Here is a 13,139-nt window from a genome sequence, read left to right on the forward strand (position 1 = left end):
TCCACGGGTGACTGCGACGTCGTCGAGGCACTAACACGGAAGAACGTGCGACTAAATTACGGTACAGATGCAGTTTAGTTCTTCCTGCAGACTTCCGAGGGACACCCTGGGTGCGTTATTTTAATTGCCCTTTACACGGTGGCTTTAATGAACACTTCGGGAAGCTTGTTTACTGCGTACGACGTCGCGTTCAGTAAGGATGCGGACCGGTACCCTAACTTCCGGTGTCTGCCACGCTGTCGTAATGCTGCGAGACGGAAGCCTATCGTTGCACTAATCGAAAGGTATGAGAAAGAAGGAGAGGAGGAGGTTAACCAGCGCTCTCAATTCGATCAACGTATAACCAGAGGCGTCCGGCATTAGACATTACAGAAGGAAGTTGCGAAGATCCGACAACGCTCGGCAGTAGGGAGCCTGCATGCAAGCGCTCGGCAGTCTCTTCACAGATGCAATGACAGCACGTGGGAGAATAACTACCGCAGTTTTGAATGAAGGCTTTAGTCAAATGCATGGCGACACTCGAATTGATGTGTCGCATCGGTAGCGGCATATGCGTACCAGCCTAGCACGTCCCTCAGTTGCTATAATCAGTCCATATATATACTGCTAACGCCTCTCCGCAAGGCCTCTTCACAATCAATTTTCATCAGGAAAGTTTTGTTGCATCAGTTGGATCGATACTATACGTTTATTCAGTTTCCCAGCACGTGTGTATGCAAGTGATATGCGCTGCTTCCAGTGAAACTGCGAAGCGCTAAAGGACACTTCGCAGACCGCATTCGCAACTTGTCTTTCAGTGGGAGCTATTAGCAGGCTAGTCATATACGGAACCGGAACGTTTTTAGATTTTTAGATTGCTGCGAAGCTCGGCCGAGATGGTAGGGCTAGCGGAGTGAGACTCATTAGTCTGTTCCTGTATGCGGAACCGAGAGCAGCAATGATGATGGCTTTTCTGATGTGGTGTTTTGCCATACTGCCGGCTTTGATGACAAAGATAGCACGACGCATGGACGGGCTGGGAAACATTTAGAGCATGGTGTTCGATATGGATCGCCTAAGAATATTAAGCGAATTTTTTTCCACGCGAGGAACTATGCAAAGTGCTCCGGAGAAGAGCAAGGACATGTACCAGCATAGATAAGGAAACAATAAAAAGTAAGAAAAAAAAAAAGAAGAACGCAAGCATGTGAGGACAGGTGTGAAAGCATTGTAGCTCCTGGCAATGGTGTTTCGACCAAATCCTTCATTGCTATAGCGTCAATGATTCGCTATAATCTCATTCGAGTAACGGCGTGTGACAAGCTATATTACCTCTATTCCAAACCATACGAAACACATATGTTTCATTATCCGTAGATGTAATTTATATGTCCTTTTTCTGTCTCTCTATAGTTTGCGGCCAACAAGTCCACTTTCTGGTGTGACAAATAAAACATGGTCCGTTTCGCACGTCTGCATTTCCAGGTTAGAAACACGCCATGGAGACGAGATATGACGTTTGAAATCCTGGGACACCAAGGTGCTATTTGAGCACTTGTGAGCACACTGACGAGCATTGAAAAAATGTAATTATGGCATGTACATGCAGATTTAATGTTCACACCAAGCGCAGGACAACGACGATACACGTTCAGGTGAAATTATTCAGACGCAAACTTTTTCAAATATGTTCACTGCCCTTCGAGCTATATGGTACTTTATGTTAAATCGATAAAGTGCGGCACAGGTGGGTCTGCCTCGATTAGTTTTTCAGGATATAAGTGCTCAAGATAATGATATGTTTAGCATAACAATAGTCTGATGCACAAATACCATCACGGCACAGATTAATTAAGTATAGAACTACGAATTCACTGCTTGGTCACCTGCATCGTGCTTCAGTTTTACTTTGACCATGACACCGTGCCATATTTCCCTCAATGGCCAGACTATCAAATACCAGAAGTCTCACCACTTCTTAGGTGTGATTATTGACAGGGACCTTTCATACCTGAAGCGGAGACTAATTTCAGTTGTACATATTATGCAGTTCCTGTGCGGAAAAACCTGGGGCACGGCGGTACGGTCCATGCTGCAGCTGTACTGAACACTGTTTCTGGGCTTCTAACGGTACAGCTTGCCGGTTTTGGCGAACACATGCAAAAAGAATATTCGCACCCTCCAAAGTTTGCAAGGCCAGGCTCTATAGGGACATGTCTTGGACTACCACGATGCGCCTCGACTCATGCAACAATCATGATTGCTAGAGACTACTTGGTTCCAACATACATCACGGTTGACAACCTCAGAGCATACATTCTACATCTGTGTCGCGTAACCAGTCACTACATTGCTGCTTTGCCGGCACAAAGACCTCAAGCCAAATTTCTAAACTTCTTGCGACACATCAAGGCTATCTTCCCTCGGGCTTAAAACCAGCAGCAAGACCACTGTTATACCCCTCATGGTGCTAAGACAGCCACAAGTACACCTCATGATTCCGGGAATTACGAAGAAGACCCGTCTTTCCACAGTGGCTCTACGACAGTTGACTTTGCCATTACTGAACGAGGCATATGAACAAAGAACACACATTTACACCGATGGGTCTGTCTCAGCCACCAGCTCCACAGGCGCTGTTATCAACCCGGTCTTACAAGTCTCAATGAAGTTCAAAGTGTCCCACATAACGACCTCTAGAGCAACAGAACTTGCCGCCCTATATACGTGCTGCTGTTAATTACATCACACATGCAAAACCTCGAAAGTGGGTCATTTTTCGTGACTCCAGAGTCTGCAGTCAGCCTTACGACTCAAGACCCATGAACTGGTGCTTGAGGTTATAGAGAGGTTCTCCATCAAGCCCTCATAAACGGACATGACATCATCTTCCAATGGCTTCCGGGGCAATATGGCATCATCGGTAATGACCTTGCTGATGATGCCGCCCGGTCAGCCCATAACGAAACCCTGATGCATTGCTAGACCCTTATCAATGACCGACGCTGCGAGGGGTCTTCGTTTACTTGCTCGAAACAAGACTGAAACTTCATGGAACACCCCGATTTTCTCGAACTGTCGTCTCCACCGACTGGATCCTACCCTGAAGCTGCAGATTCCATCGAACGTATCCGGCCGTGATGCAACTTTACTTTGCCGCCTCTGGTTAGGGATGGCTTTTACGAACGCCTACTCATTCCCTATCGGAATGTCCGACACACCAATCTGTGATTCATGCAAATCTGAAGAAACGATTGAGCATGCGTTGTGTTTTTGTAATCTTTAGGACATCGAACGCGACGTTCTTCGGAGTGTGTTAAACCGATTATACAGCATACCATTTTCAGAGACAAATATTCTTGAATCATGACCTCACGCGTCGCAGGCTTACAAAGCAACGCGGGCATTGCTACCATTCATGAACTCGACTGGCCTCAGTGACCGACTGGCCTCAGTGAGTGTTGGACAACCGCACGTATTTACACTGAAAGTACCTTCTTCCCTCTCTCCACTTTCCTTCTTTTCATCCGTTTAAACCCCTTCCCCGTGTAGGGTAGCAAACCGGACGTGCATCTGGTTGACCTCCCTGCCTTTCCGTCCTTCTTTTCCTCCTCCTCCTTTGACCTTCAACAAGATTGTGCGTACTTTGCACGCTCCGGTATAAAATCGTACCCGAGCGTGCATTTAGCGAGAAGCGTTGAGCTAGATAGAAGTGAAGAAGAAGAAGTGAAGTCCGCCTGCTTCGTGTTCGTTAGTCTTTTTCTTCTAGCGCTCGGCTTGTTCTCATGTTTACTGGATGGTGCTGACCCCGTCTCGTGTTCTTCAATGATAGCGTGACGTCTATTACTGGGGTAGCCCAAGTATACATTCGTGAAAAGAACGACTTCAGCTGTAAAAAGCTAAAGAGTTGTTTCGGTAGGAAATAGTGGCTAAGCCCGAACGGCTGAGGAGAAGAAACAAAAGCCGAGTATCTCCACTTCAACACCAGAAGGAGCAACTTACAAAAACGAATGCGACGCACACTTATTTTACTTCTCAAAAGGACACTGCTCGCTCGCACCTTCGAATGTCCACTCCAACAAACACCTCACGAAGTAGTCGACAGGCTTAGTGCACATTATATACTTCGTCAGCTATCACGTCACTGTTTCGCGTTACGGACGAAACTTTAACGTTTATTGTGTGCACTGTTTCGTATTACCGAAATGCATCAGGAAGCGACCAAAACTTCAGTTATAACGTCTCCGCGTATACAGGCCGTGACACGCACGTGCATGCTCCCGTGAATTAAAACAGCCGAGGGTTTAACGCGAGGGTTACCAACATTACCAACAGTCTTTTGTCCCAATCATTCGTATCTATATAATATAAAATAGACAGGACAGGAAAGATTGAGACGAGTAATCTGCAATGATCCGGCGAGGAAATCCCCAGCCGGTAACCTCTGCCGGAAGCCACCGTTTCGACAAGGGGGCTTGCGTTTACCCTAGTGACGAAGGCGAATCCCGTTTGTCGAAAGTTCGCTTCTGACCGACGCTTCCCTTGTTCGATTACTTTTTATCGTATCCTCATAGTGCCATTCAGTTAGGGAACTGACTAACATTGATTTGCGAATCTTAAATTCCTCGTAATTACGGATGACCGAAAATGAACTTGAAATGAGCTGAAGACCGGGCATGAAGCGACGGCACAGGAACACAGTACGTATAACTTTCAGCGATAGAAAGATAGTAGCATGATTAAGAGGTCAAACAAGGGCGGGCCACATTCCATGGTGCAGATAAGAAAGAAGAAATGGAATTTCGCAGGCCACTTTGGACACTTTATTATAAATACTTGGACAATTTTATTATAAATAAATATATTGAGTGCCAAGGGAAGGGAAATACAGTCAACGGCAGCAAAAGATTAGCCTAGTTCGATTGATGAGCACAGAACATTTGAGGGCCCCGGATATGTACGGCTGACAAAAGGAGGTCTGTGGAAGATCCGTTTATCGTATACTATAGTTAAATAGACTAACAATAGTGATGACCGTGGTAGAGGCGTGATTAAAGCGTTCGTTCGGGCGTCTAATTTAAAATCAAGGATACCCAAGAAGCTATCAGAAAATAAATAAAATCTGACGGCAAGCGCCAGAGAACTGGCATTAACATACAGTGGCTTCTAATGCAGAGGCATCCGCTAGGAGTTTTAAATTGCATGGACAGTCTGGTGGGACCATCATCGGTTATGCAAATCGGCACGTCCGCGGCCACATGAAGTGTGTCGCAAAGGGTAAAGGGTATCAAGAAAGTTTACGGAGACCCCTCATTTTCTTCCCGAGCATAAAAAAAGAAAATAGAAAACACGCGACACCATCTGCTTCCCGGTGCTGTAAATCTATATACACAACCGCGACACTGCCCACTTCCTAGGCACGTGCTCAAAAGCAAAGCATCGCCGCAGTGATCGTGGCAATGGGTATGCATTTATTATTCCGCCAACAAAACCTAAAGGAGGATTCCCTTGTGCAACGCAGCAATTAGTGCGAGCCGACTTGGGCGTGAAGAGAAGGAAGTGCGCTCACCGAACTGGCTCCGCATCCAGGGGTAGAGAGGGCTGGGCATGGCCCCCGAGTTGTGCGTGGGCTGGCCGTTGGGGGGCATGCCGCCGTGACTGGGCGAGTAGAGCTGTTGCTGCGGCGGCGAGTGGTGGACGCCGGGCGGACTGCCGCACGCCGCCTGGTGCATGACGGGCGTCTGCGGCGGGACGCACTCCGAGGCCGCCCGGGCCGGCAGGTCGCCCGCGCCCAGGGGACCCCCCTGCATCTTGCAGCTCGGGTACTGCGCCATGGCCGGCGGCACGGGCGCCTCGCTGGGCGACCCGCGACAGTTCTGGCCGCCGTCCACGGACGCCGCGGCGGGCACGTACGCGCTCGGGTGCGTCATGCTCTGCGGCGGCTGCTGCTGCTGCTGCTGGTGCGGCGTCGGCGGCGGCGGGGGCACGCCGCAGTGGTTACCGTAGTAGCCGCCCGGTGGGCTGGGAGAGTTCGGGGCGCTGTTGATGGCGCGGATCTCCAGCCTATCGTACGGCGGGAACCGCGGGTAGCCCTGGGGCGAGCCCCCGTACGAGTGCTGCTGCAAGTACTGCTGCTGCCGCTGGTCGCAGTGGTCGCCGTTGGGCTGCGGCTGCTGCTGCTGCGGCGGCGGCGGCGGGGGTCCGTAGTGGTCGCCGCCGTTGCCGACGACCACGCCGCCCGCTGCCGGCCGCATGTCGGGCAGGTACGAGTTGGCGAAGTACGAGCTCATGGCCAGGTCCAGGTCGCCGATCTTGGTGGCTGTCTGGGGGGGCTGCGGCTCCAGCGCGAACGCCTCGGCCGCCTCCAGCGCGAGGCCGGCCACTGTGGCCACCGGGTCCGGCGCGCTCCTCTTCTCAACACGGGCACGGACACGCGCGAGGAGGCAGGGCGCGACCCGGCGATGAGGTCTCCCTCGCTGTTTCTCCGCTTCTTGCTTGTGGCGGGCCGAACGGCGCTCAGGCCCGCCGCTCGCACTGCTGCTGCTTCCGGCTGCGGGGCTGCGCCGCTAGCATCCAAGCCTGCGCACACAACAGAACGACGAGGCTGTCACGTCGCGCGTATAGCCTCGGCGGCGAACAAAGATCGGTATCGGTAGAGCCGAACGTGCATCTCTATACGCACGGCAAGTGCAGCATGGCAGGAAACTCGAGTCGGTTCATGTTTTAGGAGCGCCAATGTGACACGCGGCTATATCGTAGTGGTAATGGTGAAACTTTATAAAAAGTTCCGCGCAGTCTAAATCGCACGCATTGTTAGAGCAACACTCTCGCAACGCACCTATTGAGAAACTGACATCCGTACATCCGCATAGTGTCATTGGTCTGTACTTGCCTGAAGCCGTTCATTTGAGCTTTCTGTTGGATACTTCCTTTCTCTCATGGTCACGTTTTTCGAAGCATCACATCCAGAACAGAAGCGCTGGCGACAAATGAACTAACTCGTTCCTTCCGCACTGCGGAGCGAATCGCTATACAGGCGTACGTGACACACCAGTGTCATAAACAAAGTAAAGATAGCGCTATATTTCCTTCTTCAAGCCGATAAAAAGCGAACTCGTTCGTCCCGTTCACGACGAATAATTCGTGCCGAACAGTCTGCAGCGCACTGATACTGCTCGATGATATCGTACCGAATAAGTAACACGTAAAGTACCCCGGAGATATCCGCTGTCCTCACATGTTTCGGAAAGCTTGAGTGCGCGGCAATTGCGAACAACGCGACCTGCCCGGAGTGCCGAAGTGCCGTGTCTCTATAGGAAGGCACCACGCACGGTGAGTCTCGCGTGGTGGAGAAGGTCGAAGAAGTAAGGAAGAAGAGAGACAGCTGGAATCGCTGAAGGAAGACGAGTCGATAAAGAAAGGAGAGAACGCCTGGCTTGAGACCAAGCCGTAAAAACAAACAGCGGCTCTTGTCGCTGAGCGGGCGGCGGTTTTACTGCCTTGCGAACTCGCGAACAAGGAAAGTTGCGACAGCCGTCGTCTGATGGGGTTAAAGATTGGAGTCACTCGGGCGCGTTTCAATACACGACGAATGTCGCGCATCTCGGAACGGATAATTAATTATACAAATATCGCGTCAGTGTCCTGAATGTTGAACTACGGTTTTGTTGTCAAGAAGGCTATCCATTAAACAATATTAAATAATGTATTGCAGTAATCTATTAGATTTATCACACAGCTTTATATTTGCGGCATGCTGGCATGAAGAGGGAGCAGGCATACAACTTGTATAATGGTGAGGAAAGCGAAATATAAGCATATATATATAAAGTTTCAGGGTGCGTGCGTGTGCGTGTGTGCGCGAGTGTGTGTCTGCGAGCGCGTGCAGTTATTTAACGTATACAACTATTTATAAGAAAACGACGATCACGCTGCATCTATGAAGATAATCACACCGTAGACACCATTTTAAGAGAAAGTGAATTCACTATTTTCCTATTCCTATACCGGCTGGTAAGTAAATGCCCTTACCGTCCTCGTCTTCCATCATCAGCTGTCGTCATCTGCTCAAGGCATCGTTATAAGTCGATTATCTTGAGCACCTAGCATACGTGCAATACCATATAATGCGATCGCCAGAGCGTCTATACGTCAAACGTGAGTGCGGGTCGTCCCATGCCGAGTAATATTCGATGGCATAATCTTGCCATAGGGACAACTGCATGGTACGTCGCTGTTTACCATTGCTTGAATGAGCTTGAGCGCTTGCTTGATGGAACTGGCGAAGCTTCCCGAAACGCCTGACCCAGCTGCAGCTGAACGCGATGGGAAACAATTGCACGTATATAAATGTAGAGGCCGAACTTCAGTCAGATCCAGGTGAAAGAGTAAAACAATCACGCAGTGCATCTTCGCTTGTCTGTACGCAGCGTCTATAAATTCATGATTTCTGTATGCATAAGAAAGAGAGTGAAAAAGAATAGCTATAGCGTCACCTCAATATGCCATTACTTCCTTTGATTTGCTGCTGGGGGGGGGGGGGGGGGGAGGAACATTTGAAAGCGGGATGCCTAAGTACCGCACCCTGTTACTCTATGAAAAACTCGTCATTACGACATTAGTCCTTAAAGTCATTAGCAGACTGCAGAGATGAGTTAGAGCTGGAACAACCACGGCTAAATTAACTCGGCAACAGAGATAAAAGTTGTCGCAGTTTCACCTGAAAGGCGAAGCATCAATTGCGATAGCAAATTTGTAGAGAGCTATACGGAGTAATGATAGTAGCTTTATCAGCTGTATAAACTTGGACATGCAGCAGCACCGGCAACACGCAGAACTGTTGTCGACGCCGTCGGCGTTTTGCCCGCGTTCGCTCAAAATGCGTGCAGCGTTGGTGACTGTTGCCGGAGCCTCTGATATAAATAGGCACTTGGTGCCGCAGCTAAACGTCGCCTCCCTTCCCTCCCCCACGGCCTCTCGCGCGTCGGAAGAAGGCGCGTTTGCTCTACATATATGGTGATTGTAAAGGAGGAAAGAGCCTCCTACTTCTGCAGTCCTTAAGCGAGCACGGCGCAGAACGCGCGTTTGTTCTCAGCCGTGCGTTCACTCCCCGTGAAAGCGCGCGCCCCTCGCGCCCTTTCACTCGCACATACAGCGTTCGGCGCTGAGCCGTGATTGGCGCTGAGCCGTGCTCCCTCAAGGGCTGCAGAAGATAGCGCGAACCTTTCCCTTTCCCTCAAGAACCACTTATCATCTGAGCCGTGATTGGCGCTGAGCCGTGCTCCCTCAAGGGCTGCAGAAGATAGCGCCAACCTTTCCCTTTCCCTCAAGAACCACTTACTACTACTGAGCCGTGCTCCCTCAAGGGCTGCAGAAGATAGCGCCAACCTTTCCCTTTCCCTCAAGAACCACTTATCATCATCGGCGACGATTTCATCTCCATTGACGTCATACGGAACCTCACGGCGACGGCGACGCCGACGGCAGAAATCTGCTTTTGAGTGTCCATATAATTGCTATCGCAATAATAAAAGCAGCGAATATTGACCGGTGACTGGACGGGTTACGTACGCCGGTAATGCTGTTCTTTTCTTGCGTCGACGGCGACGGCAGAATTTCTGCCGTCGCCGTCGCCGTGAGGTTCCGTATGACGTCAACGGCGATGAAATCGTCGCCGCGCGCCGGACGCTGTATGTGCGAGTGAAACGGGGCGAGGGACGCGCGCTTTCACGGGGAGCGAACGCACGGCGGAGAACAAACGCGCGTTCTGCGCCGTGCTCCCTGAAGGGCTGCAGAATTAAGCGTCTCTTTCCTCCTTTACAATCACCACGGCCGCTGGATAAAAAAAGGTCCTTTTTTTTTTTTAATCCAGCGGCCATACAATCACCATATATATACAGCAAACGCGACTTCTTCCCTCGCGCTAAAGGCCATGGAGGGACGGGAGGGAGAGAAGGAGGGAGGGGAGGCGACGTTTAGCTGCGGCACCAAATGCGTATTTATATAAAAATGTTGCGAGGCGAGAAGGTAGTAAAGACTTCCGACGCTGCTCGATGAGTTTCCCGTTCTGATCTCGTCGAAAACCTCCGAGCCGCCCCCAGAGGCCCTGGAAACAGTCACCAACGCCACGCGCGTTCGGTGAGAACGCGGGCAAAACGGCGACGGCGTCGACAACAGTTCTGCACGTTGCTGGTGCTGGTGCATGTCCAAGTTTATACAGCTGATAAAACTACTATCCCTGCTCCGAATAGCTCTCTACTAATTTGCTATCGCAATTGATGCTTCGCCTTTCGGGCGAAACTGCAATTTCATTTATTTTCTATTTTTCTTGTTGTTATTGTTTGTTTTCTTGACAAAATTATTTTGGCTTTTTAGCACCATTGTTGTTTTTTCAGGCCGTTATAATTTTCTGGTGCAGCTATAGGCAGCAGGCTCTGTCAACTGCGTTGCTCCGTACAATGTCTCAATATACCATATGCGTTTTTCTTTACATTTTGTATCCTTGGCAACTCTGGCTCCCGTGTGCACGGCGGATTATTACGTGCTTTCAACAGCATACCGGCACAAAACTGACGCCATCCACTTAACCTGTCGCGGAAACGACGAAGATGGTTTGCCACGGGCCAAGACTGCACTGCAGCGTTAAAGTATAAGCATCATTGTACGCACTGATCCAACTGTAACTCGATGAAAATGGAGTATAGTGGAAACTCGGCAAGTACTTTCAACACTGTAAAGACAAGTTCGGACACTATACGTTCTCGCATGTTGACAATGTGTCGTCGAATGACCTTTAAGACGTGGCCTCGAAGGGTCGACGCGGTTCGCCCCCAATTATGTGTACCGCCTTGCCCAACAATTTACGTCGCTAAGACATCTCCTTGGAAGCTCGTAAGCGCCACTGAGACGAGCGCATGCCACAGCACAACAAGGACGCGCGCTTGTTCTCGTTTGTCTTGCTTCGTGTTTGTTCGTGGCTGCTTTCGCAAGTATCCAAACAGCAGTCACACATGAACTAGGCCAGCAACACGTTCTCCCAACGTCGCTCGTGCGTGTGCACTAAATTACGGATGCGCGCTGAGGTCCTTTCATACGCTCCGGCGTCAATACACCTCCTATACAATCCACGTTCGTCCTTCTTCGTGTATTCAGGTCTCGTTCGAGCTGGACAGCTTTCTTTCTTTCTGTTTTTTTTATTTTTTTGCTGAACCCCCAACGCCGTGGTGCAGGCGAAGTACAGCATACGCGTCACGTCAGCTGCCCCTGTCCACCCGCTGAGCGGTTGCAAGGCAGATGGCGCCGGCGCCACCATTCCTTGCCCGCTGCTTCTCTTGCTTCCAACGTTTGCGGTTTTGTATCTTGCCGCCCGCCTCTCTCGGTGTCAAGGCAGCGAACGGCGATGCCTACGAGGCCTGCTTCCACGCGACTCCCATAAACGACGCAAGTGGCTCCTGTAGCACCCGTCTCCCTGAGGAACGGCAACGCACCCGGCAACTCGACTGATAAGGCCAATTAAGTCAAGCCACTGCGGGGTGTTAAGGAGACCGCTTCCGAAGGCAGCGACTATATGAAAGTGGGCTGCCGCAATTACAACGAGAAAGGCGAGAGAGAAAAGCAACAGCTAAGATGTGGCGTTGCGAACCGGCATCTGAGGCGAGCGGAAGTTGAGCGTGTCCAACGTGACGCAGATCGCGGTGAAGCAAATTTAGCTGTCGTGTATAGTACAGTCCCTATATTGTTGTGAAACAGTTCAAATGGACACAGCCGCGTAATATGAAAGTGGTTATTGACGCTTTGCTCCGCCGTTCATGCAGGACGGCACTACAATTACAATGTCATGACAACACGTTGCCTTCTTCTATACCGCGTTTCATGTTTTAAGATGGCGTTCGGCAGGAATGTTTCCGAAAATAGGGCGAGAAAAACCGCAATACAATGACTAGAAGTTGCTACCTACGAGTACTTTATTGCGTTCTCCGGTGAACACGGAGCTGCCATCTAGACTTCGTCTCTCCTCTTCCCCGCTTCTTCTTTACTTTCTTTTTTTTTTCTTTTTCCCGCTTTCCGTTGCTTAAATAGCCAACCACTAACGGTTCTCGTTTGTTCAACCTGCATCGAAGTCCTTCCATGTAGAAACCAGTTGTAACTGTTTTTCGAATTGCCCATTGTTCAAAATGGTCCCGAACAAGAACGAGAACTCGCCGGTATCAAGGCGTACGTAGCCCAACCGGACGGTTCCGGACAGCAAGTAGCGAGGAAGAAGTCGAAGGAGAATAAGAAGAAGAAATATAAGAAGAAGAAATATAAGAAGAAGAAGGAATAGTAAAAGGGCGTTGTTTCCAGCTACAGCGTGGGACGGGTGTCAGCAAGCAGTTCGACATGTTTTTCGGGCTCTCCGGGCGTCTTTCAACGGAACCCGGCAGAAAGGACAGCGAGAAAGATCGAGGTCGTGCGCTTCTAAAAGAGACAACGTCGCTTCTCTTGCGGGTGGGGCTTTGCCAGGGCGTCTGCGCTTCTGCGCAGTTCGCGGCGTGCGCGGATACCCGGGTGCTTGTGGTCGATGTTCAGAAAAAGATGCGCGCTGTCGCTTCATTCGAGCGACCGATACAGCCGCCTGCGATACAGCCGCCTTGTAAGAAAACCTTTCGTGACCGCGTATACCACGCTCTCACAATCGGCAGCCATTCATTCGCTACCCAAGTCACGCTTGGGTAAAAACGGTTGCCGGAGGGCGGTGACTCATAGATGCCTATGAACTTCGCCTCAGTCGTTCTATCGTGGCAATTGAGCTCTCCGTCAAAGGTCAAGAGAAAGAAAGGACCTCAATGGACATTTTGTACAGCTTTGACTCGCTGCGAGGGAGTCTGTGAGAGCCCTTTGTGAGAAAATCGGTGAGGTCAAGGCACAGTGTTGGGCAGTTTACGCCGCAACACTAACCTGCAATACGTAAGTGTGCGCACCAGTACCTCCGCGTTGTATAATCGAGAAGTCCTTTATTTGAGAGAGTCATGGAAAGTATGCTGCAAGATCTCCCATTTGCTATATTTACAGGGTGTTCATTTTTTAGTTTTATGGATTTTTTTTAAATCGCTTGTGGCAGGTAGCATAATTGTGATCGTTGAGCTGGGTCATTCGAAGAGGCGGACATTAGTAGCACGAGA

At 50.2% G+C, this 13,139-nt stretch overlaps 1 protein-coding gene across 1 annotated transcript in view; it reads right to left on the bottom strand.

Annotated features, from left to right (window-relative positions):
- Positions 1–13,139, bottom strand: part of LOC119455551 (homeotic protein antennapedia-like) — a 312,907-nt gene that overhangs the window by 110,879 nt on the left and 188,889 nt on the right. The window contains exon 6 of the mRNA XM_049668865.1: positions 5,549–6,558. Coding sequence (XP_049524822.1) covers positions 5,549–6,269 — 721 coding nt within the window. The 5' untranslated portion in view covers positions 6,270–6,558. The remainder of the gene's footprint in view (positions 1–5,548; positions 6,559–13,139) is intronic.

This window comes from Dermacentor silvarum, chromosome 6, assembly GCF_013339745.2.
Source record: "Dermacentor silvarum isolate Dsil-2018 chromosome 6, BIME_Dsil_1.4, whole genome shotgun sequence".
NCBI lineage: Eukaryota > Metazoa > Arthropoda > Arachnida > Ixodida > Ixodidae > Dermacentor > Dermacentor silvarum.